Source organism: Xiphophorus maculatus, chromosome 14, assembly GCF_002775205.1.
Source record: "Xiphophorus maculatus strain JP 163 A chromosome 14, X_maculatus-5.0-male, whole genome shotgun sequence".
Classification (NCBI taxonomy): Eukaryota; Metazoa; Chordata; class Actinopteri; order Cyprinodontiformes; family Poeciliidae; genus Xiphophorus; species Xiphophorus maculatus.
Window position 1 is genome coordinate 20,147,468 of NC_036456.1, and position 26,064 is coordinate 20,173,531.

Genomic DNA, 26,064 nt, shown 5'->3' on the forward strand with positions numbered 1-26,064 from the left:
CGGCCACGTGCACACCGCAAGTCCGGGCTTCCACGCAACCGAAGCAGGGTGCCCGAGAACCGGTGGACCTCCAGCTTCCCGAGGGAACCGGAGGAAACACCGGCCACGTGCACACCGCAAGTCCGGGCTTCCACGTAGCTCCCAACCGACCCGGAGAGGCCACGGCCCCATCAGATGGGGCTAGGACACTCACCGGACCGGCCGGAGCCCAAAAGCCAGAGCTCAGACTTCCAACGGGCACCTGGGACCGCTGCGAAGCCGCCCCAGAGAGCACCGTCTTCGGCCTCAGCCCTGCCCGTCCTCCTCCACCGAGCTTTCACGCAGCTCACAACCGAACCAGAGAGGCCACCGGTCCATCAGATGGACCGAGGACGCTCACCGGACCGGCCGGAGCCCACGGCCAGGGCTAGGAGCTCCAGCCAGCACCTGGGACCGCTGCGAAGCCGTCCACAGAGCACCGTCTGCAGCCTTTGCCCTGCCCGTCCTCCACCGAGCTTTCACGCAGCTCACAACCGAACCAGAGAGGCCACCGGTCCATCAGATGGACCGAGGACGCTCACCGGACCGGCCGGAGCCCAAAAGCCAGAGCTCAGACTTCCAACGGGCACCTGGGACCGCTGCGAAGCCGCCCAGAGAGCACCGTCTTCGGCCTCAGCCCGGCTCACCTTTGCCTGTGCTTTCTCGCTTCCACGGAGCTCACAACCGAACCAGAGAGGCCACCGGTCCATCAGATGGACCGAGGACGCTCACCGGACCGGCCGGAGCCCACGGCCAGGGCTAGGAGCTCCAGCCAGCACCTGGGACCGCTGCGAAGCCGTCCACAGAGCACCGTCTGCAGCCTTTGCCCTGCCCGTCCTCCTCCACCGAGCTTTCACGCAGCTCACAACCGAACCAGAGAGGCCACCGGTCCATCAGATGGACCGAGGACGCTCACCGGACCGGCCGGAGCCCACGGCCAGGGCTAGGAGCTCCAGCCAGCACCTGGGACCGCTGCGAAGCCGTCCACAGAGCACCGTCTTCGGCCTCAGCCCGGCTCACCTTTGCCCGTGCTTTCTCGCTTCCACGGAGCTCAGAACCGACCCAGACAGGCTCCAGGCCCATCAGATGGGCCTGGGACACTCACCGGACCGGCCCGAGCCCACTCCTGTACCGCCCCAGTGATCCACAAAGCCAGAGAGACATTGTGGAAAAACGGCTTAAAATGCTGGAAAAAGCCGAAAAAAAGTTCAATAAGGAGCCTTCTCTACGCTCTGGAACTCCCACGGAACCTGTCTGGGCTCTCACCGCACCGTCCAGAGCCCACCACAGAGATCCAGAGAAGCGGAGAGAAATCTGGAAAAACGGCTTAAAATGCTGGAAAAAGCCGAAAAAGGGGTCTGAATCGGCCTTATCTGAGCTCCAAAAGACCCCTAAAACCTCTCTGGATCAAAACACTTTGTCATTTTTCGCTCAAAGTCCTCTTTTCCAACTCTCTCCTATAATCCCGCCGGTGGGATTTTTCTCCGTAAGGTCTCGAAATCCCGTCTATTGCCGAAGCCTTGGTGAAGCCCCGATTTTAGCGGGGATGGGCAATGGTTTGGAGGTCCGCCAAACTTTCGACGGTTATCACGGCTTCTGTGAACCGTTTAGAGACGACTCCGCCGCACAGGGCCCTTCTCTGGACCGCGGGCTGTCGGCCCATGGTTGATTTTGGCCGAAAATATGCATTTTTGACCGTTTTGACCAATTATGGTTTTCGACTTATAATTCCGCCTACGGACGTCTCAGAGGCCAACCGACCACACCAGAGGATTCTCCGGACTCTGGCCTTTCCGGCAATATGCGGCTTGCCCCGGGGAAATGCGTTTTTAAAAAAATTTATGGAGGTCGAAAATCACCGGGGCCTCCGGAGCCCCGAGGCCGACGACAGTGAGGTGCTGCGGATACGGCCGCCTGCTTGAGGGACCCTCCTCTGGAAGTCCGAAATTTAACTTTATCCCAGGACGACGGGAGTAACACGGCCGTGATCAGGGCATCGTGCTGGGCTTATTGATCCTGGTTTGGAACCCCCTGGTCCCCGGGAAAGTGCCTTTTCGAACCCTTTGAGCAGTTCGGGTTTTCGATTTTTAATTCCTCCTGCGGACGTCCCAGAGGCCAAACGACCACACCAGGCTACTCTCCGGACTCTGGCCTTTCCGGCAATATGCGGCTTTCCCCGGGGAAATGCGTTTTTAAAAAAATTTATGGAGGTCGAAAATCACCGGGGCATCGGGAGCTCGAGGCCGACGACAGTGAGGTGCTGCGGATACGGCCGCCTGCTTGAGGGACCCCCTCTGGAAGTCCGAAAATTCAACTTTATCCCAGGACGACGGGAGTGACACGGCCGTGATCAGGGCAATATTCTGAGCTTATTGATCCTGGTTTGGAACCCCCTGGTCCCCGGGAAAGTGCCTTTTCGAACCCTTTGAGCAGTTCGGGTTTTCGATTTTTAATTCCTCCTGCGGACGTCCCAGAGGCCAAACGACCACACCAGGCTACTCTCCGGACTCTGGCCTTTCCGGCAATATGCGGCTTTCCCCGGGGAAATGCGTTTTTAAAAAAATTTATGGAGGTCGAAAATCACCGGGGCATCGGGAGCTCGAGGCCGACGACAGTGAGGTGCTGCGGATACGGCCGCCTGCTTGAGGGACCCCCTCTGGAAGTCCGAAAATTCAACTTTATCCCAGGATGATGGGAGTCACATAGGCGTGATCAGGGCATCGTGCTGGGCTTATTGATCCTGGTTTGGAACCCCCTGGTCCCCGGGAAAGTGCATTTTTGACCGTTTTGACCAATTATGGTTTTCGATTTTTAATTCCTCCTGCGGGCGTCCCAGAAGCCAAACGACCACACCAGAGGATTCTCCGGACTCTGGCCTTTCCGGCAATATGCGGCTTCCCCCGGGGAAATGCGTTTTTGAAAAAATTTATGGAGGTCGAAAATCACCGGGGCATCGGGAGCTCGAGGCCGAGGACAGTGAGGTGCTGCGGATACGGCCGCCTGCTTGAGGGACCCCCTCTGGAAGTCCGAAAATTCAACTTTATCCCAGGACGACGGGAGTGACACGGCCGTGATCAGGGCAATATTCTGAGCTTATTGATCCTGGTTTGGAACCCCCTGGTCCCCGGGAAAGTGCCTTTTCGAACCCTTTGAGCAGTTCGGGTTTTCGATTTTTAATTCCTCCTGCGGACGTCCCAGAGGCCAAACGACCACACCAGGCTACTCTCCGGACTCTGGCCTTTCCGGCAATATACGGCTTCCCCCGGGGGAATGCGTTTTTTAAAAAATTTATGGAGGTCGAAAATCACCGGGGCCTCCGGAGCCTCGAGGCCGAGGACGGTGAGGTGCTGCGGATACGGCCGCCCGCGCAGGTGCCCTGCCCTGGAAGTCCTGGAAGTCCTGGAACCTCACGCCCCCTCCGGACCGCGGCATCCCACTGTTAAGCACCCCTAACTCGGACTGGACCCTCCAGCACGCAAGGCCCTGAGGTTCGTGCCCCTGGGAAGGCGGCCGGTCTTCGAGTCGAGAAATTTGCACTAAGTCCCGTCGACACTTAGACATTTTCTCGGCTCCGTGCCCCTGGGAAGGCGGCCGGTCTTCGAGTCGAGAAATTTGCACTAAGTCCCGTCGACACTTAGACATTTTCTCGGCTCCGTGCCCCTGGGAAGGCGGCCGGTCTTCGAGTCGAGAAATTTGCACTAAGTCCCGTCGACACTTAGACATTTTCTCGGCTCCGTGCCCCTGGGAAGGCGGCCGGTCTTCGAGTCGAGAAATTTGCACTGAGTCCCGTCGACACTTAGACATTTTCTCGGCTCCGTGCCCCTGGGAAGGCGGTGTAAGGAGGGGGTGGGAGGGAGGGTGCCCGTCCGAGCCGTAGCCCCGAGCGAGCGAGCGAGCGAGCGACTTTCGTTCCGCCGGGCCCCCCCGCGGACGGGGCGGGCCGGCCCCTAACCCTAACCCTTACCCTAACCCTAACCCTAACCCTTACCCTAACCCTTACCCTAACCCTTACCCTACCCTTTTAACTTCACTTAATCCTTATCTTTTATCTTTTATTGATTTATTTATATAAAAAAAGTTTTTTCTTCTTTCCTGTACAGTACATGACAATACACTCATGGTTTGGTTGGGCTTGTCCCACTAAACAGGCATCCACTTTGCACTTACACAGCACATCACAGATCAGGTTACTTGTTAACAATTGCACATGAACACCTATAAGACAGGGTCCAGTCATCCCGGCTAGCTGTATGATCTCGAGTGAGAGCGCACTACCTTGGATGAACCAAGATGACCGTAGGCCGGTTTATGGGCGTAAGAGAGCGGTTCAAACAAGGATCAAACTACAACCTATATCCTCTGCTTCTGACCCCTGCACAGCTCCAGGCCTGGATGTAAGCACACAACCAGGCCTGGAGGCCTGCACGGGTCAAATACAGCTGTTACAGCCAGAAATTGAGTTCCGAAAGCCGGCTTCTGAACAGCCAGCCTGGTCAACCAGGGAACCTTACCCTCCCTCCGATCCGGTGTACCCACACTTAAGCACTCCCTACACGGACTGGGCCCACTAGCACGCACAGCCCGGAGGCTCGTGCCCCTGGTAAGGCAGAGACAAGCAGCTGCGGGTGGGGGGAGGGTGGCTCCCCGTGCCTGGGGGAGGCCCTGGATGGCCAGACCGACTGCTGGTCCGTGTATGCCGGGCAGCACACCACCTCCGCACCAGAGGGCCGGGACTTAGGCCATGATCCGAAGTGCGTCTCATGCCCCTGGTAGGGCATAGTTCCAGCAGGGGAGGGAGGGAGGCCCCGGAGGCCCCGGAGGCCCCGGAGGCCCCGGAGGCCCCGGAGGCCCCGGAGGCCCCGGATCGAGGGCTGACTCTCGATGCCTTCCTTGGGTGTGGTTGCCGTTTCTCAGGCCCCCTCTCCGGGATCGAGGGCTGACTCTCGTTTCCTTCCTTGGATGTGGTTGCCGTTTCTCAGGCTCCCTCTCCGGAATCGAACCCTGATTCCCCGTTACCCATGGTCACCATGGTAGGCACGTAGCGTACCATCGAAAGTTGATAGGGGAGAGATTCGAATGAGACGTCGCCGCCACGGAGGGCCAGCGATCGGCCCCAGGTTATCTAGAGTCACCAAAGCGGGCCGGGGCGCGGGCCCCGCCCACCCCCGTGAGAGAGAGGGAGAGCCGCACCCCGCATGGGTTTTGGGTCTGATAAATGCACGCATCCCCGGCGGACCCCCCACCCCGAGGAGGAGAAGGGGGGGCCGGGTCAGCGCTCGTTTGCATGTATTAGCTCTAGAATTGCCACAGTTATCCAAGTAACGGTCGAGCGATCAAAGGAACCATAACTGATTTAATGAGCCATTCGCAGTTTCACTGTACCGGCCGTGTGTACTTAGACTTGCATGGCTTAATCTTTGAGACAAGCATATGCTACTGGCAGGATCAATCAGGCAGAGTGCCCTTTGACTTCAGGGCGGCGCTGAGCTAGCACCTCCAAGGTTGCCCCAGTGCCACTGTGGAAACAGTGGGCTGCATCCGGGGGAGAGCCCTGGGGAATGCAGCTGCGCGCCCCGCATCCAAGAGCTTATAGGCCAACGGAGAGACAGGCAGGGTTTGAGAAATCACATGACTTCTGTGGGCCCCACTGCTGCTTAGCCGGGTGTCAGGAGGTGCTCTGGGCTCCGAGCGGAGGACGCACCACCCCCTGCCCGCCTGCAGTGGGCCGACAGTGTAGAGCCGCTGGGGGAGACGGGGCGTCTCGGTCTCGGTACCGACAGGACGGCCGCGGGCTGGGACTGAGGGCGGGGCGCACAGCCCCGAAACACCCGTGCCCGGGCCTGGAGGCGAGCTCGCAAGGCTGGAGGAACCGTCCGTCGAAGCGCCGACACACAGAGTGACGGGGGCCCTCCATGGCGAGCCACGAGTGCTGTTCGGTCAGGTGTACGTGTGTGGTGCTGTTGGTTGTATGGAAAGGTCAAACCTGGAGCTCAGACCTCCAACGGGCGCTTGGGAGAGCAGCAGAGCCGCTCAGAGCGCACCGTTTTCGGCCTGAGCCCGGTCCACCCTTTGACTGTGCTTCATCGCTTCCACGGAGCTCACAACCGACCCAGAGAGGCGCCAGGCCCATCAGACGGACCGAGGACACTCACCGGACCGGCCGGAGCCCGCTGCCTTAACTCCCCGGCGTTCCAGAGGACCAGAGAGAAAATCTGGGAAAACGGCTTAAAATGCTGAAAAAAGCCGAAAAAGTGTCGTAAAGCGGCCTTATCTGAGCTTCAGAAGCCCCCTAGAACCGCCCTGGATGAAAACACTTAGTCATTTTTCGCTCCAAGTCCTCTTTTCCAACTCGCTCCTATAATCCTGCCGGGGGGGGGGGGGGGTTTTCTCCGTAAGGTCCCAAAGTCGTATCTATCGATCAAGCCTATGGCGAAACGGATGGGCAATGCTTTGGAGGTCCGCACTTAGAAATTTTTCGGATCTGTGCCTCTGGTGTGGCAGCTATAATTGAGCTATAACAGTGTACTAAGTGTGGCCAGCGGTCCGAAAATTTTACTTTATCCCAGGAATACGGGAGTCACATAGTGGTGATCAGGGCATTATTCTGGGATTTTTGATCCTATTTCTGAAGCTCCTGGTGCCCGGGAAAGTGTATTTTTGACCGCTTTGACCAATTACTGTTTATGATTTTTAATTCCTCCTGCGGACGTCGCAGAAGCCAAACGACCACACCAGGCTACTCTCCAGACTCTGGCCTTTCCGGCAATATGCGGCTTTCCCCGGGGAAATGCATTTTAAAAAAAATTTATGGAAGTGGAAAATCACCGGTGCCTCCTGAGCATCGAGCCCGAGGACAGTGAGGTGCTGCGGACTCAGTCGCCTGCCTCAGGCACCCCCCTCTGGAAGTCCGAAAATTCAACTTTATCCCAGGAATACGGGAGTCACATAGCGGTGATCAGGGGATTATTCTGGGCTTATTGATCCTGGTTTCGGACATCTATGAACCGGGGAAACCGCTTTTGCGGACCCTGCACTAACCCTACCCTAAAAAAAAAAAAAAAAACGACAAAAAAAGAAACAAAACCAATACTTTATAAATTTTATTTTCTGATCGTTTTCTCCTTTTTGAAAGGGAAATTTTATTTGTTTGAATTTTTTTGTTTTCTTTTTTTTTGTATTTTTTATTTTTTATTTTTCAGTATTGTTTCCAAACACGGAAACCCTCCCTTAGTTTTTTAACACAAACCAACACATTTTACACAAAACATAGTTACATTCACACACAACCAAGACACCACATAACAACATAAAACGAACATGGAAGACGGATGGACGATGGTGGGACGACGCCGTCGCCGTCCGGGATTTCGCCGTCCTTTCAGGGACTGGGACCGGGGAGGCTCTCCGGATTGGAGGGCCAGTGCACCTCCCTCCTACAGAAGGAGGAATCAGTTCCCCTACCCTTACCCTACCCTAACCCACTAACCCGTCACAGACTCACCTCTGTGACTGAATCGACAGTGATCGCCTCGGCCTTGGGGACCGTGGTAGTGGTATGGCCTGTGTATTGCGTCTCTGTTGCCGTTACAGGCAGTGGGGGCGCGGATGGTCTCTGGACCTTTTTCGTTTTCATCTTACCCTTCGGCTGTTGTTCGGACACAGGTGGGGGGAGGGGGTGCCGCAGCACTTCGATGTTGTTTTCTTACTCATTCTGCTGCAAGTTGGCTCAATTTTGACGCGCAAGACGTAACCGGTAAAATCCGGTTTAGGATTTTCAAAATAAAACATAAGGAAGTAGTTCATTATTTATTGAAAGGCCCAGTGGTTGGGGACCACTGAGTTAGAGGACTTCCAGCAAGTCCCAGATGTTGAAAAATTTCAAAGTCTCGAAAGTCTTTGACAATTTTGTGACAGAGCCCCTCTTCAGAAGCTGTCTGTTAAAATCCTGCCCATGGGTTTTCCTGCATAAGGTCTTGAAATCCTACCTATCAGTCTAGGCCAATTTAAGCCCTTTTCTGCAGGCAGGTGGCCAATGCTTTGGAAGTTCCTGGAACTATTTTCTGTGAACACATGAGAAATTATTCAACCACACCAGGCTGTCATGGGCTATCGCCCCATATGTGCTTACCCCCTCTCAGATTCTTACTGAGACTCTGATTACAGACCCAGACAGAACAAGCGGACCCATCCTGGTTCTGATTTATGTGATTTATTATCCTGTGACGGAATCATCAGAAGAAATGGGACGGACTGAGGTCCTGCTGATACTTTTCTGAGCAGGACAGACCGGTTTGGTTCTGAAGACTGGGGCTGCTGCCCCCTGCTGCCCACTTAGACTCATTACAGCTGAGCAGAGAAGGACAAGTGGGTCAGACCCGGTTCGGTTCTGGAAACCTTCAACAGTCCAGTAAGAGCTTCAGATGAAATCCAGCCAATCAGGCTGCAGGAACACAGTCAGCTGATCACAATGGCTCAGGTGTTTCTGGTACCAGAACCGGGTCATATGAAGGCGAGGTGCTGATGTTCCTCCAGGCCATAAAGGTTCTTGTTCTGCTCAAACAGATCCACCAGGTTCTGCAGGTAAACGCTGTGGAGACCATCGATGTCCTCTGAGGTGGGACACGCCGACCGGGTCACTGGGATGGGCTTCCCGACTGGAACGGACAGAGACAAGGTCAGGTTATACCCGGTTCTACCTTGTTCTACAGCAGGTTCTACTGCTGGTTCTACGCTGCAGTAGAACGCCTCTGCCTGGTTCTACTGTTGGTTCTGCCAGGCAGAATCTGGTTCCAACCGGTTCTACCATGGGTTCTGAACCAGGTTCTACCGGAACCTGGACAGAGAACCTCCAACTGTTGAAAAAAACTGAACATGAATAAATAAAAACATGAATCGGATCCAACAGGTAAACAGAACCAGCAGAATTTATTCAAAATTAAATCTTTAGTTTTATTAACTATGAGCCAAATGGCCTCTAACAGAAACAAACATGAATCTTGAAAGTGAATTTAGTTATTAGTTTAATAAGAACTGTGTTTAGATCACAACGGATATTTTTAAATGTGATTTATTTATAAATACTGCCATAAAACAAAGATTAAAGTTTAACATTTCATCTTTGGACACAAATAAAATCTAAATGATGTTCTGGGTTAAGTTGATTTGACCAATTTATACATAAAACACATTTTGTCTGTCGCCTACAAATCTTAAAATATGACATTGAGACAGGTGGAAATTAGAACCCATTAGTATGAAGTGGTGAGTAAATTGGAGCAACGCAACCAAGGCAGGTTGACAATTTGAACAGAAAAAAACTGTTCAAATAGGAGGGCAGGTGTGTGTGTGTGTGTGTGTGTGTGTGTGTGTGTGTGTGTGTGTGTGTCAGATATACGGCTCAACTTACACACACAGGGTAAGTTGAGCCATATCAATATTTTTGGACATAAAACATTTTTATTTACACTTCAGATTCAGAACTTGCTAAAAACTGCAGATAAAGTAGCGACCAAGCGAACGTAGCCTTGATGTAGAGATGCTAAATATTATAAATGGTTCATTTTATTCCAGATTCCCTGAGAACAAACAGATAATTAATTCAATATGAATAATTTATCCATCCATTCATTTTCTAACACTTTGTCCTTAATGGGGTCAGAAGGTGCTGCTGCCTCTCCAGCAAGACATTTGGGCGAGAGGCGGGGTCACCTGGAGGCGGGGTCACCTGGAGGAGGGGTCACCTGGAGGCGGGGTCACCTAAACGGATCACCAGAACCGCTCACCAGTCCATCACAGTGAATAAATTCTAACTAGATTTAAATCCAGTTTATAACCAGACAGATTAAAGGTTTAACTGGTAGAGATCAGAACCTCTAATGTGACCCGATACTAGAACCCGGTTCACTCCGTCGGGATTATTCTACTGGTGCTGAACAGAACCAGGAACAGAACCGCTGATCAGTTCTGTTCCTGGTTCTGGTCCATAAGATACAAAACTGAACATGGAAAACATTCTGTGTGGTTGGACCCTTACTGGTTCTAAACTGGGAGGCGGTCTGGCTCTACTCTGGACCTCCCAGTTCTGTCAGAGGTTCTGGTGGGTCCAACATGGAGGCCGGGTCGGCAGAACTTACCCACGGTGTGAACGGGCTTCCTGTATGGAACCAGGCCGAAGCTGTACTGGAAAACTCCTCTGGCGTGGAACAGAGGCATCGCTATTCCCATGATGCTTTGCAGCCGGTTCTGCTGACACAACAACATCCCATAATATTAAACACGACCAACACAGAGCTGAGAAAAGCTTTCGGACTCTGAGGTCCACATTTTGTCTCCAGACCAACACTAGACTCCACCCCTCTACTCTGGTACCTGAAGGTAAAACCTGTTCATCTCCTACCAGAACCAGAGTCCAGAGGTTCTGGTTCTGGTCTCTGGTTCTGGACTCTGAGGTTCTGTAGAGAACAACCAGAATTATGAAACATGATGCTGCTTTCTCCAGAACCGTCTCCACAGGTTCTGGTTCTGTTTACAGAACGGTTCGGTTCTACAGTACAACAAAAGTCCCAACTCTGAACGTCTCCAGGGAAACAGAGACAGGAAGGACCACCTGCAGACGTCTCCTACCAGAACATGGACGTCCAGCTGGACTGACAGCAGATCGTTGATGAGGACAACTGTGACTCTGGAGGAGCTGCAGATCCACAGCTCAGGTGGGAAATGTGTCCAAATGTCAGTTAAACCCATTCATGATGTTAAGACTTTTTGACTGTTCCTTGCATTAGCCTGCAGTGGCTACATAGCAGACCGACCCGGTCCGGTTCTGGAAAACCTCTGGCACAGTAAACTGGACGTCAATCAGACTGGGACCAGACTGGGAATGATGGTTCACATGAGGCAGGACAGACCTGGACCAGTTCTGTCCAGGCCAAATACGGACCAGTTACAGAAGTAGTTATGTCACCATGTGACAATTCATTTTCTCATAAGTCTAAAGTGGTGAAAATATTTATAAACATTATTATGATCACCAGGAGAAATAACTTTTAACCAAAAGAATAACTTGTTTAGCAATATAATCAGTGATGGCATAGGTGCTTTGAAAAAGTAACTTTAATCAGATTACTGATTACTCCTTGAAAAAGTAACTTAGATTACTGACTACTTTATTTGGAAAGTAACTAAGTTACATTAAAAGTAACTTTTACCTGTGAAAATTACATTGATCTTTGCCAAAATTTAATTGCAAGTTACACTGCCTGGCCAAAAAAAAGTCGCCACCTGGATTTAACTAAGCAAATAGGTACAAGCCTCCTATTGGATAAGTACTGTATAGGCGATTATCTTTCAGCTGGCAACAAGTTATTTAAGCCCAGCTGATGCAATGAGTAACTCCTCATTTCTTAAACAACCATGGCAAAAGACACATCCTGTGGTCGTGGAAAAGACGTTAGTCTGTTTAAGAAGGGTCAAATCATTGGCATGCATCAAGCAGAGAAAACATCTAAGGAGATTGCAGAAACTACTAGAATTGGGTTAAGAACTGTCCAACGCATCATTAAAAACTGGAAGGATGGTGGGGAACCATCGTCTTCCAGGAAGAAATGTGGTCGGAAAAAAATCCTGAATGATGGTGATCGGCGATTACTTAAACATTTGGTCAAATCAAATGGAAGAAAAACAACAGCAGAACTCAGGAGTATGTTTAATTGTGAAAGCAAAAGCATTTCCACACGCACAATGCGAAGGGAACTCAAGGGGTTGGGATTGAACAGCTGTGTAGCCGTAAGAAAACCTCTAATCAGTAAGGCTAACCAGAAAAAAAGGCTTCAGTTTCCTAGGGAGCATAAAGATTGGACTCTGGAGGAATGGAAGAGGGTCATGTGGTCTGATGAGTCCAGATTTACCCTGTTCCAGAGTGATGGGCGCATCAGGGTAAGAAGAGAGGCAGGTGAAGTGATGCACCCATCATGCCTAGTGCCTACTGTACAAGCCTGTGGGGGCAGTGCTATGATCTGGGGTTGCTGCAGTTGGTCAGGTCAAGGTTCAGCAACATTGTGGGCCCAAAGAATGAGGTCAGCTGACTACCTGAATATACTGAATGACCAGGTTATTCCATCAATGGATTTTGTCTTCCCAAATGGAACGGGCATATTCCAAGATGACAATGCCAGGATTCATGGGGCTCACATTGTGAAAGAGTGGTTCAGGGAGCATGAGACATCTTGTTCACACATGGATTGGCCACCACAGAGTCCAGACCTTAACCCCATTGAGAATCTTTGGGATGTGCTGGAGAAGGCTTTGTGCAGTGGTCAGACTCTCCCATCATCAATACAAGATCTTGGTGAAAGATTAATGCAACACTGGATGGAAATAAATCTTGTGACACTGCAGAAGCTTATTGAAACAATGCCACAGCGAATGCAGGCTGTAATCAAAGCTAAAGGCGGTCCAACAAAATATTAGAGAGTGTGACCATTTTTTGGTGGCGACTTTTTTTTTGGCCAGGCAGTGTATTTTATAATGGTAATATCAACAATGTGTCTCCAGTCATAAGACTGAACTAAAGAGGAGATTTTTTAATGGTTACAACAGTACAAAAAGAAAAAACTTTAGTAATTTGAGTGTTTTTTGTGTGTTTCTATTGTCTGGAAAACTCTAAGAAGGATTTTAACCCCCAGAAATAGCAACGCGTTAGATTACTGTTACTGAACACAGTGATCCGATGTCAGTAACGCGTTCAGTGAACACAACATAGAAGTTCTATTAAAAAAAGAACTTTGTTTTTTGTGTATTTAAATTTTATATATGTTTATTGAATGTAAAAATGTTTTTACTTGTTCACTGTCCAAACTTGTTTTGTTGTTCTGGATGATTTATTTTGTTTCAGCAAAACAATTACAGAGTTCAAACCTTTTCTTGTTTTCAGGCTACCTCGCTTGCTCTGTTGCTCTGGTAAAAACCAAAGGCCCCAAACCCAAATGCCTGCTTGTCTTTACCAGGCCCCTACACTTATAGAAAGTGGATTGATCCACCTCACTTCCTGTCTTTAGAAAACAAATAAATAAGAACAAATAATAAAAACAAAAGATAAATAGAATCGACAATTATTAACCTGCAAATAATACAAAAACTAGAAATGTAAGAATAAACTAACAAAATTCAAATGCATAAAGAAATAAAGAATAAATAGCTCCAACAGTTGTTTTAGTTCTTAATAATTCTAATAAATATAAGAATTTTTTTAATGGAAATGCCCGCTGTCTCCTCCTGGTGGCGGACATGACAAACTGCAGGCTTCAGCTCCGTTCCCATAGTAACGGACTCATGAGCCGATAGCTCGTTAGCGTTGAACTGAACTCAATCCGTAAGTTTTTCATATCTATCTTCTTTGGTTTGTTTCTTTTAGTCCAAATTAATTCTTTTTAATTTATTAATATCTGTGTTTTTCCCACCACCTGTAAGTGTTATTTATTAGAGACTTAGACTGACTTTATTATCATTTTGCATGCACAGGGTGAATACAGAACCAAATTTCGTTGCATACGGCTCAGGACAATGTTTTGAGCTTTCAATGTTGTGAGGTTACTCCAGAATAAAATAAAATACAGTATAAAATATGAATATAAATATGAATATAAAATATAAAGTGCAGGACTGACAGTAAAATAGAAGTTATTTAGCTCTGTACATGTGCAAGGTATGAAGTGGAGACCAGATTTTAAGTGCAGTCCAGTTAAGAGTTCAGCAGTCTGATGGCAAGTGGGAACAAATTGAAATTTTTTATTTACAATGTCTTATTGTGTTGTTGAAAATTTTAGCTAACCCTATTTTACAAAGCACAAGTATTAGTTTAGTTTATTATTACCAATAATAAACTAAACTAACTAATTTTTCTACCAATTAAATGTTTTCACTGACATTATTTGGCTGCTGTTGTATGTCTATAGTTTTAAAATGTTGTTTTTAACTATTAGTGTGAATATTATTCAGCATTAAATGTAACTTAGCTGTTAGCCTCAAGCCGTTAGCATTGAGCCATTAGCATTGAGCCCTTAGCCTTTGGCTGTTGGCCAGATTGATTCCAGATGTTCAGGTTGAAATAATATTTTTAATACTGATCAATATGTTTATTTATTCTCTTTATTTAAGAGTTGAAGCTCAGAGGGGAATCTACTGAACTGTTGCCATGACAACCTGAGCAGGTGGACATGATATAAATGTTGTGTTTGAAATTAGAATGTTATAATAAATAATTATGTTGATATAAATTGTGTTTTTATTGATATTACAAACATTAAGTTGTCTGGGACAGAAATGACATCATTTCCATCTGGCCCAGATGCCTCAATGAATGACGTGTCAGCAGAGACCCGGTTCTGGCCCACATGGGCCACATCTGGTAAACCAGCACTGGGCCCTGGGGGCCAGATGGAAGAACCAGCTGAGGTCCAGACAGAGTTTATGGGTTGGTGTCACTTTTTGTTGATAAATTAATCTGAGGTTCAGATGAAGATCAGCTGATTTGATGTTGTTATGATGTTGGACATGAAGATGATCTGCAGAGCATCAGATGCATCAACGCTGAGAAATAAAACACGGCTGAAGTTACTGGACCGACCCGGTACCACCAGTTTAATCCAGAACCATGGCGAAGCATCATCAGCCAGTCAGAACCAGAACCAGATGAGATCAGGTTCTAGTGAAAGTTCAGTCAGAATAAAAACCTCTTGCTGGTCCATCTGGTTCTGATCCATCTGGTCCAGAACCTCCAGCAGCAGCTAACAGCTATTAGCAGAAAGTTCTTTTAACTGATCAATAAACCAATAAAAATCAGAACCAGATGATGCTGAACAGAAACATCTGTGGTGAGTTCGTGGTTGCAGGAAATCCCAGCGCTGGGATCTAGAGACATTTTTAAGCATAGATTTATTTCAAATAGAAGCTGACAGGTTCTGAACATAAAGATCTGGTTATGAATTTCTACTAAAACTGTTCAATAAACTTCAAATCTGCAGTTTTCCAAATGTTTCACAGTTCATGAACGCAGCATGATGATGGGACCTAAAAAGCTCCAGATCGCGTCGATAAATTACAAAAAAATTATTTTAAAATGTTCAAATCAACATCTGGAAGCAAAAAGACTAAAATCTGGAAAAATTCATTTAAGTTAAAATAATTCAAAGACTAAAGTTGGTTTGTAGTGAAACAAAATGTAGGAAATCAGAAACCTGGAGATGTGAGTGGTGTGTATCAGTGTGTGTGTATCAGTGTGTGTGTTTCAGGGTGTGTGTCAGGATGTCAGCTGTGTGTATCAGTGTGTGTATTTCAGAGTGTGTGTATATCAGGATGTCAGCTGTGTGTATCAGTGTGTGTGTTTCAGAGTGTGTGTTTCAGAGTGTGTATTTCAGAGTGTGACCTGCAGCCTCCTCAGTGAAGATCCAGTCGGGTTTTCCATCTGGTCAAATAATTCGTTTTCTCCAAATGAAAAGACAGGAACCAGCTGAGCTCTGCACACACACACACACACACACACACAATAACAATAACTGGGTCTCTGATCATGAAGCCCCGCCCACCAGTCAGGCTCCGCCTACCCGTGTTTCAGGGCCATCTTGATGAAGCCCTTCCTGTTCTTCACCTGGAAACACAAACAAGGATCAGTCAGCGACAAGCCGCCCAACAGAACCAACAGAAGCATCTGGATCAGACTCAGGTTCTGGTCCAATTCTGAGTTCTGATTCGGTTCTGATAAAGAGTTGAACCTGCAACCTGTCAGACCCAATAACTCAGCAGAGAAGACCAGATTAACAGAACCGGATCAGAGATGCTGGTCCAGGTTGGGTCTACCACTAGAACCTGACTGACCTCTGACCTCTTCATGGTACCTACCTGCAGAGTCAGCGCTCCAGGTCGAGCGTCCAGAGCTTCTGGAGCTCCGCCCACGGCGATGACGGCCACGTTTCCTCCTTCAGGACGGCTGAGTAGGTGGGACAGGCTGGACTTACTGCTGGACACCAGACCTGGAGGACAGAGGGACATCGGTCAGAACCAAGGTTCTGTTCAGAACATCAAGCTGACCCAGTTCCTCTCCATGTGGAGACCTGAAACCATCCAGAGGTTCTGATTGGTTCTCACCGGTCCAAGACCAGAATGGGAGGCGGAGCTTCTAGACACCATCATTCATCACAGACCTGATTGGTCCAGACGGTCCTACTAGAACCCTTTGGTACCAGCCTGCAGGTTCTGCTGGTTCTGGAGGTTTTAGCAGCCGGATGGGAGGCAGATCTGCTCTCCAGTGGAACCAGTAGAACCAGTGGAACCAGCTACCAGTTCACTGGAGGCCACATCCTGAATAGTTTGTAGACCAGGATGAAAACTGATGAGATTACCAGTTATCAGCTGTTAACTAGTAACTAGTAACTAACCCTACAGTGGCTCTCTGGTAAAGCTCATAGAGGTAGAGTTAGCTTTACCAGTTACCAGTTGGTAACCAGTTCTCTAGTGTCTCTCTGGTGAAGCTGATAGTTACCAGATTTACCAAACAGAGACCAGGTTCCTGCTCTGACAGGAAGAGGCTGACCGGGCCGGTCAGGAGGTTCTGCTGAGTTCTGGAGAAGCTTTTGATGAGCTCAAGTTTCTGCTCCACAGAACAAACTCAGGCCAACATGAAGCTGCAGCAGTTCCACATCCAGCCACCAGGTGGCAGCAGTTCTCCATGTTGCCACCAGGTGGCAACAGACCTGATGCCAGTGTCTCCCTGAACATCACTTGTCTCCACCTGTAGAGGAGCTAATTATGACCTTTGACCTTTGCTGACCCCATGTGACCTCACAGAGCTCAGCCAGCCAATCAGAGAGCTTGTAGCCTCCCCCTCCCTCCCCTACTGCTGTGACCTGCGGTCCAGTTTCACTTTGGACGTTTTGGACCCGACGGTTCTGATGAAACTACTCACATGACCCAACTCCCCCTGGTACTGTGTAACAGAGGTCAAAGGTCACTGATAAGATTTGTTGTAATCTGGGGCAGAGGGAACCAGCTGATCTGATTTAGGTTCAGAACCAAAGTCCAAACCCAGAGCTAGCTGGTTCTGACTGCTGGGTCTGATCGGTCTGGACTCTGGTGGTTCTGATGATTCTGATGATACTCAGATTGATCTATAATCCAGATTAATCCAACTCCATAGAGTTCCTCCATAGAACTCTTCTATCACTGCTCCATAGAGAGTGTGCTCACGTACAGTCTGTGTGTCTGGTACGGCAGCAGCACATCAGCGGACAAGAAGGCGCTCCAGAGGGTTGTTAGGGCAGCAGAGAGAACCATAGGCTGCCCCCTCCCCACTATGGAACAGATTTACACTTCCAGGCTCCACAAGAAAGTTTTGGACATTTTAAATGACTCTTCACACCCTGGCCATGGTCTCTTCCAGCTGCTGCCATCAGGCAAGAGATACAGAGCAATAAAAACCAGGACAAATCGCCTAAAAAACAGTTTTTACCCGATGGCAATCATGGCACTAAATTCAAAGGCATAAGAACTTCTGCTCTTGACACCACTTTGTTAAAAATGTCAATTCTGTTGCGACACCTCCAGGCGCTGCAACCATCTTCTGATGTCTCTTTATTTCTCATTTTGTACTATTTATTTCTTTATCTTTGTATATTATGTATATACACATAACCTGCATCTTAACTCGAGTCGAGCAAATCTCAATCTGTAATCTGTTGATGACAATGATAAATAAATGTTATCTTATCTTATCTTATCTAACTTTATTAGATTACAGGACATTAAAACCTGGATGACTCTAAACTTTATTTTAAATTCTAATCAGAAGTTTTTGTTTCTGGACCAGAACCAGAACCTGATCAGTCCATTATTGATCTTTCATAATTCACTAATAAAGATCCTCTGTGTTATTTTAACCAGGATGACATTTAATCCCAGATTAAACTGGTTTACATCATTTCCTCCTTTAACCTCCAGATTATATAATAAATGATAAACAGAAGAGATTCATAAACAAAATATTAAATATTAAACTTCACATAAATTATCTAATAACTAAGTTAACTGGGCCTGTTTTTTAATTTAAGGTTTTATCTGCCTTTATCCACATTTTTAACTATTTATAAAACTCTCTGAGGCGCATATTAATGATTGTAATATTATTTATTATTACTCTAGTTATCTTAGGAAACTTGAGCTCCTTCAAAATAAGATGATAAAATCTGTGTACTGGTCCCAGTATAAAGTCTCCACCTCCAGTTAACATAAATAAATCTGAACCAAAACTCCTGAATGATGATCAAGTTATGAATAAAACTGATCATAAATTGATTTTGTTCCAATCAGTCATTATCAGCAAACTTACAAAACTAGAATCAACTTTTTTTTTTTTTACCCCTCCAGGGTATTTTGTGGCTCTAGTGTCCCTTATATGACAGCAGGCTGACAGGAAACAGGGGAAGACATGCGGCAAATATCATTGGGTCCGGGAGTCAAACCCGCGGCAGCCGCATCGAGGACTCAAGGCCTCCAAATACGGGTCGCGCTAACCGCTACGCCACCACGGCACGCCCTAGAATAAACTTTTTATCGACAGACTAAAACTAGACTGAATATTATTTTAACAAACAAACTTATGCTTGTTGGGTCCAAAAGTTTGGAACGAGATTAAAGGATGAAATTATCTGCACTTTAAAATACAATTACAGATTAAACTGATATTTTTATATATCTGAGATCGTCTTTAAACATCGTCTGAGTCGAATTTAAACGGTTTGAGGAAAAAATTATGAGATTTTTGTTGAGTTTTATTTTTTAATATTAGTAAATTAAAAACATAAAGATTATTATTGTCTCATGTTTCCTAAATATTTTCATTGATTCACTTTTTAAAGTTCTGATCCGGTAAAATAATGTTTTAAATTCATCATAGAATTTATGAACTGATAGGAACCAGAACCAGAACCAGGTTCTGCTGTTTAGACTCCCTGAAAATCCAGAACCATCAGAGGTTCTGATCCGGTCTAGAGATTCTCACCAGAACCTTTTGGTACCAGCCTGCAGGTTCTGCTGATTCCTAGAGGTTCTACAAGTACTGACCCGGTTGGTACTATAATGAAGGTTCTGGAGGTTCTGTTGGGCCCTGTGGTGTTCCTCCCGGTTCTGTTCTGGGTCCATTGGGTTATTTCCACCTGGATCAGAACTTTTCTCCAGAACCGAATTTTTATGAATTTTTCTCAAAATTTTACTAGAAAAATTTTATTTGGTTTCAGCTTCAAACTGTTTGATCCGTTTTGGTTCTGGAGGAATCGGGTCGCAAACCGACCTGAAGGTCCGTTAGGACTCAGTCAGTACTCTGGAGGATCCATTAAAATGTTCTGGTTCTGGTTGTGATGTTTCAACATATTTGAGCTCTAAGAGTCCAGATCAGAACCAGAGAACCCAGAGCTGCTGCTGAACAGAACCAAACCCATCAGGATCCTGGATCTGTTCCAGGTCCGACCTGCTGCGTTCTACCAGAACCTCGACCCATTTACAGACAGACTAGTTCAGTCTGGTGAACAGAACCAGTACTCCCAGTTACTGTTTCCTGTTCTGAATATTTAAATCTGAACCAGAACCGCCCGTTCTGCTGGAATCGGACCTTCTGCTGCCCGACCCGGCAGAACTACACTCACCTCCACACATGATGTAATCCCTGAAGAACGGAACTCGGAACCAGAACGGCAGCATCAGCAGGTGGGACCGCAGGCCCGGAAACAGGCGGGAGAACCCGGTCGCCTCCGTGCAAAAGTTCCCGAACGCCCCGGCCACCAGAACCCCTGGGGAGAGAACCGGGTCAGAACCAGAACCAGTGAGGGAGAGAACTGGGTCAGAACCAGAACCCCTGAGAGTCTCACCGTGGGGATGGAACCCAAAGATGTAGTTCTGGGTCGGGTCCAGATCAACTGTCTTCACCAACTGCAGAGACAATCAGTGATTAATGATCATCAATCAATATAATCTGTGGGTCGGGTCGGTTCTGGTGGGTTCTGGTTTCACCTCCAGGGGGAAGTAATCCCTGAAGTACCGCCACACGCTCCACCTCCTGAGCCAATGGGATCGCCGGCCTCCGCTGGTGGGCGTGTCCCAGTCCAGCCACAGCCAACCAGCATAGAGCAGAGCAGCGATCCACCAATCAGAGACGGCCAGCAGGACGAAGGCGGCCAGGCAGAACTGGGCTGGAACAGAATCGGGATGATTACTGGACCGGGCAGAACCAGAACCAACCAGCTGGGTCGGACCAGAGTTCTACTGACTGAACCAGGTTCTGATGGTTCTGGTCCATCTGACCTCACCAACCCGGTTCACAGTCGGACCTTCCAGAACCATGCTGGTTCTGTTCAACCAAACCATCTGCTCTGAAATAATCCACAGCATGACACTTCCTCTACCGTGCTTCATCTCCTTATCTGGTTCTGATCCAATCAGCTGGTTCCCTTCAGAACTTCCAGACCAGAACCAGAACCAGGATCAGAACCTTTCTTCACCTCCAGCAGATGGATCAGAACCTCCTACATGCTCTGTTTACTGGTTGGACAGGAACTCACAGAACCAGTAGACCCAACTGGACCAGTAGATCCTTGCAGACCCAGTAAAACCAGTAGAACCAGCACCAACAGCCCGACCCAGCGCCAGGAAGAGAAGACCCAGTAGAACCATCAGAGTTGGACCAGTATATTAACCCAGGGCCACTAACACCAGTAGAACCAGTAACACCAGTAGAACCAGTCTCACCCAGTCCCAGGAAGGAGAAGACCCACTGCAGCACCGCCGCGGTCTGCAGTCGCCTCCGCAGCGGGACGTTCAGCGGGGCGAACTGGATCTTCATGCCGGGGGAGGAGCAGCTGAAAGCGGCCTGGAGAGCAGAGAGGATCCGCTGAATCCTGCAGAGGAACCGCGGCGGGTTGGAGAATCAGCGGAGATAAAGAGCTTCACCTCCTCTTCCTCTTTCTCCTCTTCCTCTTTCTCCTCTTCCTCTTCTTCTCCTACTGAACTGTAACTCTAAACTTTCATCACAAACTTTCCACACGCGGCTCCTGGCTCCACGCATGCGCACAGGACAGCTCTCTGGGCGTGTTCCTGTCGATCAATCAGCTCCAAGTACAGATCTATCTATCTATCTATCTATCTATCTCTATCTCTCTCTCTCTCTCTCTCTCTCTCTCTCTCTCCCTCTCTCAGCTGCAAACAGAAAGGGGCGGGACGTGCACGCGCGTGAGTCAAGAGCGTGCACTGTGACAGTTTCTGAAGCTCCGCCCCATTACTCATCGGAGCAGCGGGCGGCGCGGTGTGGGCGGGGTTAGGAGGGATTCTTCCAATCAGATCCAGCAGCGAGTCTGAAGGCAGGAATCAGATTCTATTTTATTTTGTTTTTTATTGGAAAATTGAGACTAAAATGATTATGATCAAAGATTTCCAAAAATAAAGAATAAGTAAATGTTCACTCATTTAAAATTCTTAAACATTTTCTACATTAAATAAAAACCTGACTTCTGTTCCAGTAAAATCTGAACTTTGGCAAAATCAGTTTAATAAACTTGAGAATCAATTCAAGTAATTTTTTAAAGAACCAGAAGAATTTTTAAGACACATTTATAGATTAAAAATGTTACCTGTAAATGATCAATACCCTAATAATTAATTAATACAGGAAGTAGAAAAGTTAAAGAGTTGAATCAGGTTAGAATAAAATCAAAATCAATCAAATTTTATTTGTATAGTGTAACAGTGTTTAGGTTTAAGTTGTAGAATCCCACTTGCTTTATATGTATCAGTGCAATGGGGAAACAGCGCCCCCTCTCTGTGTGGCTGGTTAAATGTTGCTGGCTCCTGCACTCAGTGCCAGTCTGTGAAAGCTGCAGGAGGTGAGTTGCGTTTTTCAGCACACAGTAGAAAAGTGTTAGCAACACATAAAACATCATTTTTATAAACTTAGACAAATAGTGTGAAATTTACTAAGTACTAGATGTGTGCCTGGCACCAATATTTGTACTTTTAGTTTAGCCCTTTCATGCATAGTGGTCACTACAGTGGACAGCCATCTAAAAGCCATTTTCTTGTGCTTCCTGTGGATTTTTATGTTATAAATGCACACAGACCACTGAAGTGGACACTAATGCATCATAAAATATACCATCAACTACTGGCCATCAGCTGCAAATGCAAGAAATTATTTTTGTTAAATACAATATGGCCGACAGACAAAAAATGAGAACCGACCCGGTCCCTCCTTCTACTGTAGACGACTCTTGCAAGTAAAAAAAATATTGTGACATCAGATAACCCCTAAGGAACAATACTACTGATGTATTTTTCAAACAACAACTTTGTATTTGGACAAAATTACAATTGATCACATAAAAAAAAAATTTTTTTTAATTATTTTTACAAAAAAAATGTCCTACCTTTTTTATGCCTTAAGAAAATTTTTTTTTAAATGGAAGAAAAATTCTGACACAAAGGATCATAATTCATGTATGAAAGGGTTAAAAATGAAATTACAAGGAAAAGCTGGAGAAAGACCTTGCCTACAACAGACTGGGCCCAGTTTGTCTACAACAGACTGGGCCCAGTTTGGAATGGGCTGAAAACAATTGTTGGATCAGAGATCAAGTGCAACAGAAAGGTGGTTCTTTCTGGTTTTAATTCTGATAATCAATTGGCAAATGAGTTCAATATGTTTTATCTTAGGTTTGATTCTTCTGATTTTAGTAATGAGATTTTAAATCTGAAAAACAAACTTCTTTGCTGTGGTCATATCCCTTTGATGTTACTTCTGTGGCTGAATCTTTTAAACGCTGTAAGGTTAGAAAAAGCCCAGGACCAGATCATATCAGTGGTCGACTGCTCTCCTCTTGTGCCAAACAGTTGGCTCCTATTTTTTATTTCATCTTCCAGATGTCATTTAACCAACAGAGGGAGCCGAGGTGCTGGAAGCAGTTCATCGTGATTCATGTGGCCCAAAAGTCCTGAATGATTTTAGACCTGTTGCACTGACTTCCCTTGTCATGAAATCTTTGGAACAATTGATTAAGAGACATGTTCTTACCAAGACTGAACATTTACTGGATCCTTTACAGTTTGCCTATATACAGGGCCGGTCAGGCAGCAGAGGATGCCACTGTCACTTTACTAAACTGTGTTTTAAACATCTTGAAGGTAACAAAAATCATGCTAAGTTATTATTTGTTGACTTCTCATCGGCTTTTAACACAATCCAGCCCCATATTTTGATTGATAAACTTCTTAATAACTTTCATCAGGATTTTAATGTGGTGGGCTGGATTCTTGATGTTTTAACATCCTGAATGCAGAAGGTCAGAGTGAATGGATGCTGGTCCAGAGAGACGTCTCTGTCTACTGGGCCCAGTCAGGGCTGCGTCCTTTCCCCTCTTCGTTATATTTTGTACACAGACGACTGTCGCAGTCGGCATGACAACAGGTTAATATTAAAATTTGCAGATGACTCAGTGGTAGTTATCCTTCTGCATGATGATGAACATGATGCCCACGGCCCTGTGGTCGGTGAATTTGTTGACTGCTGTGATAAAACTTTTCTTTCATTAAATGTACAGAAAACAAAGGACATTGATTTCAGACAGAAACCCCATAACACAAATCTAACAGTAATTAAAGGTCAGACAGTAGAAAACTATAAATTATCTTGGGACTATTTTGGATAATAAGTTAAAATTTACCTGCCATTCAGAAAACGTACAAAAAAAGAGCCAGCAAAGATTGTTTTGTCTAAGGAGGCTCACAAAGTTTCAAGTTGATAAATCATTGATGATCCTATTTTATAGATCATATATTGAATCTGTGTTGACCTTTTCCCTCCTCTGTTGGTTTGGAAATCTCAGTATTAGATCACAAAATGCCCGTAGCAGAGTAATACATACTAGCAATAAGATCTTAGGGGTTGAACAATTCTCACTTACAGAACTGTGTTAAAAACAAATCATTAGGAAAATTAAAGACATTATTGCTGATTCTTCTCATCCCTTACATGCTGATTTCCAGTTTCTGCCTTCTGGCATCAGACTCAGACTTCCTGGTATAAACAGTAACAAGTACAAGCAATCCTTTGTTCCTACAGCAATATCTCTTTTTAATGCAGGACCAGGTTGGGGGACTTGCACCTGATATAGTGTAGCAACTGTTGGTCAATAATGAAATACACTTCCCTTTATACTTCCCTTTATGTGTTGATCTGTATTTTATGTGCTTATAGTATTTTTATTTTTATTTTATTTATTTATTTTAAATCTTTGATACTTTTTCTTTTAGCCTTCTGTATTTGCTGCAATATTAATTGCCCAAATTGGGATACGTATAAAATGAATCTGAATCTGAATTAGGTGGTTGCCATGGTAACAGGTGTGTTTAAACTACAAAGAGAGAGAGAGAGTAAAAAGGTAGGAGTGGTTTTGAGTTGATCACCTGTTCAGGTTATTTTACCTTTGTTTCCCTTTGCTGTGGCTCATTACAGCCGCTGTAGTTTCTAAACGTTGGACTAATTACCTGGTTCGTTTGTGAGTTTACGTCATTCACAACAAACATCAAACAGAACAAATATATTTCATAAAATGTTAACAAACAAATGGCTTCTACCGCGGTAATTATGTGAAATTAAATGAATTATATCCCAACTTCAGAAGATTTGCCTTTACCTTTACAGAGCTCTTTGGTTCCTCCTATCAGTCTGTAGCTTCTCATATTGAGGTCAAAGTTCAGATCTACCATAACTGACTGACACCTGCTGGCCTCAGGTTTGCAACCAGCTTGTGACTGAGAAACCAGTAACCTGCTCCCAGTTGATGACATGAACTTGTTAGTTCCTCTGTCCATTTAGTAGCTGATTTATTGTGAAAATCCACTAGAAATGATTCACTAATCAGTCATGATTACATAGAAACAACCAGGCTTTGTTTGTGAGACTTGCGGTCACGTGGGTCGGTTGTGGGCGGAGCTTGGTAAGGTCCATTGCAATTAAATGGTAAAATTCTCCTTCTTGTTCATTGGTCCAACAGTGACACCTAGTGGTTAGTTTATGCCTTTATTTTGAAAAACGGTAGATTTCTTCTTCGTGTGTTGTGATATGCGGCACTTCCTGTTCTTACTAAGCACAATGAATCAGCATTAGATCCTGAAGGAACCCGAAGAAAATCATTAAAATGCCCTTGGAAAGCAGAATGAGGTATAAATATGTGCAATTGTAATTTGTGATAAGAAATGTTTATTTAAAAACGAAACTGTGTATGTCGAAGAGCTAAGGATGCAACGTATTCTCTTTTTTGTATGTATGAACATTAATATGTTAATTTTATACAAGAGTTAAACATGTCCAACAATTCTGTATCCTTTTATTTCATGCTACAGTTTTTATGGTGTCTGACCAGAAAAGTCCAGATTAAACTGCTTCCGGTTTTAACTTTCTGTGTCTGGCTGTTTATTCCAAATGGCCGCTACATGCTGTGGGTTTTTCACTACTGAGAAAAAGTTCATCTTTTTATAAGTTATGGATCTGGATTCAGGTTCAACTAGCTGAATATTAACTAAACCCATAAAAACGCAGCTAAATGCCGATGTTAATATTATAATTGAACAGGTAAAAATAGAATATGACCGATTTGTTTTAATGCTGTTGGTCAAAATGAAGATAACAAAAAAGTCTGATACTAAATAAATATTAATAGAACATAAAACATCTGGAAATTAGGGTTTTGTTGTAAATATTTTTAGTGTGAATATAATATTTACCATGAATTATAAAAAAGTTAACAGCATATAAACATTCTGTTTCACATTTCTACGTTTCAAACAAAACATCCTGATGTGTAAAAGAAATATTGAGATTTTTTGACAATATTTTATTATAAGAACAGTCACCAAAAATCATAAACAAGTTTTTCTTCATTATTTTTACAGAAAGTCCACAAAGGGTCCAAATGACATTTATATCTTTTTATCAAAAATGCTTTAACTGGATAAACATTA

At 45.9% G+C, this 26,064-nt stretch overlaps 2 protein-coding genes across 2 annotated transcripts in view; one reads left to right on the plus strand and one right to left on the minus strand.

Annotated features, from left to right (window-relative positions):
• LOC111611093 overlaps nucleotides 1–1,938 on the plus strand; it is a 5,519-nt gene extending 3,581 nt beyond the window's left edge. Inside the window, exon 3 of the mRNA XM_023346722.1 lies at nucleotides 1,583–1,938. The gene's annotated coding sequence lies outside the window, so the exon portion shown is untranslated. The remainder of the gene's footprint in view (nucleotides 1–1,582) is intronic.
• Nucleotides 1,939–8,211: 6,273 nt separating this feature from the next.
• On the minus strand, nucleotides 8,212–21,206 carry LOC102228168 (2-acylglycerol O-acyltransferase 2-A-like). Its single transcript, XM_005816303.2, has 9 exons — nucleotides 20,803–21,206; nucleotides 20,068–20,246; nucleotides 19,926–19,986; nucleotides 19,704–19,847; nucleotides 15,910–16,040; nucleotides 15,615–15,658; nucleotides 15,437–15,527; nucleotides 10,152–10,260; nucleotides 8,212–8,672 (listed from the first exon to the last, which is right to left on the minus strand). The coding sequence occupies exons 1-9, from the start codon at nucleotides 20,894–20,896 to the stop codon at nucleotides 8,518–8,520; spliced, it is 1,008 nt and encodes a 335-aa protein (XP_005816360.1). The 5' UTR covers nucleotides 20,897–21,206; the 3' UTR covers nucleotides 8,212–8,517.
• Nucleotides 21,207–26,064: the final 4,858 nt, after the last annotated feature.

Coding starts and splice junctions, on each gene's coding strand:
- LOC102228168 (XM_005816303.2), bottom strand. CDS start 20,896: ATGAAGATCCAGTTCGCCCCGCTGAACGTCCCGCTGCGGAGGCGACTG. Junction 20,247..20,802: donor CTTCTCCTTCCTGGGACTGG/GTGAGACTGGTT, acceptor ATTCTGTTCCAG/CCCAGTTCTGCCTGGCCGCC. Junction 19,987..20,067: donor GGGATTACTTCCCCCTGGAG/GTGAAACCAGAA, acceptor TTGTCTCTGCAG/TTGGTGAAGACAGTTGATCT.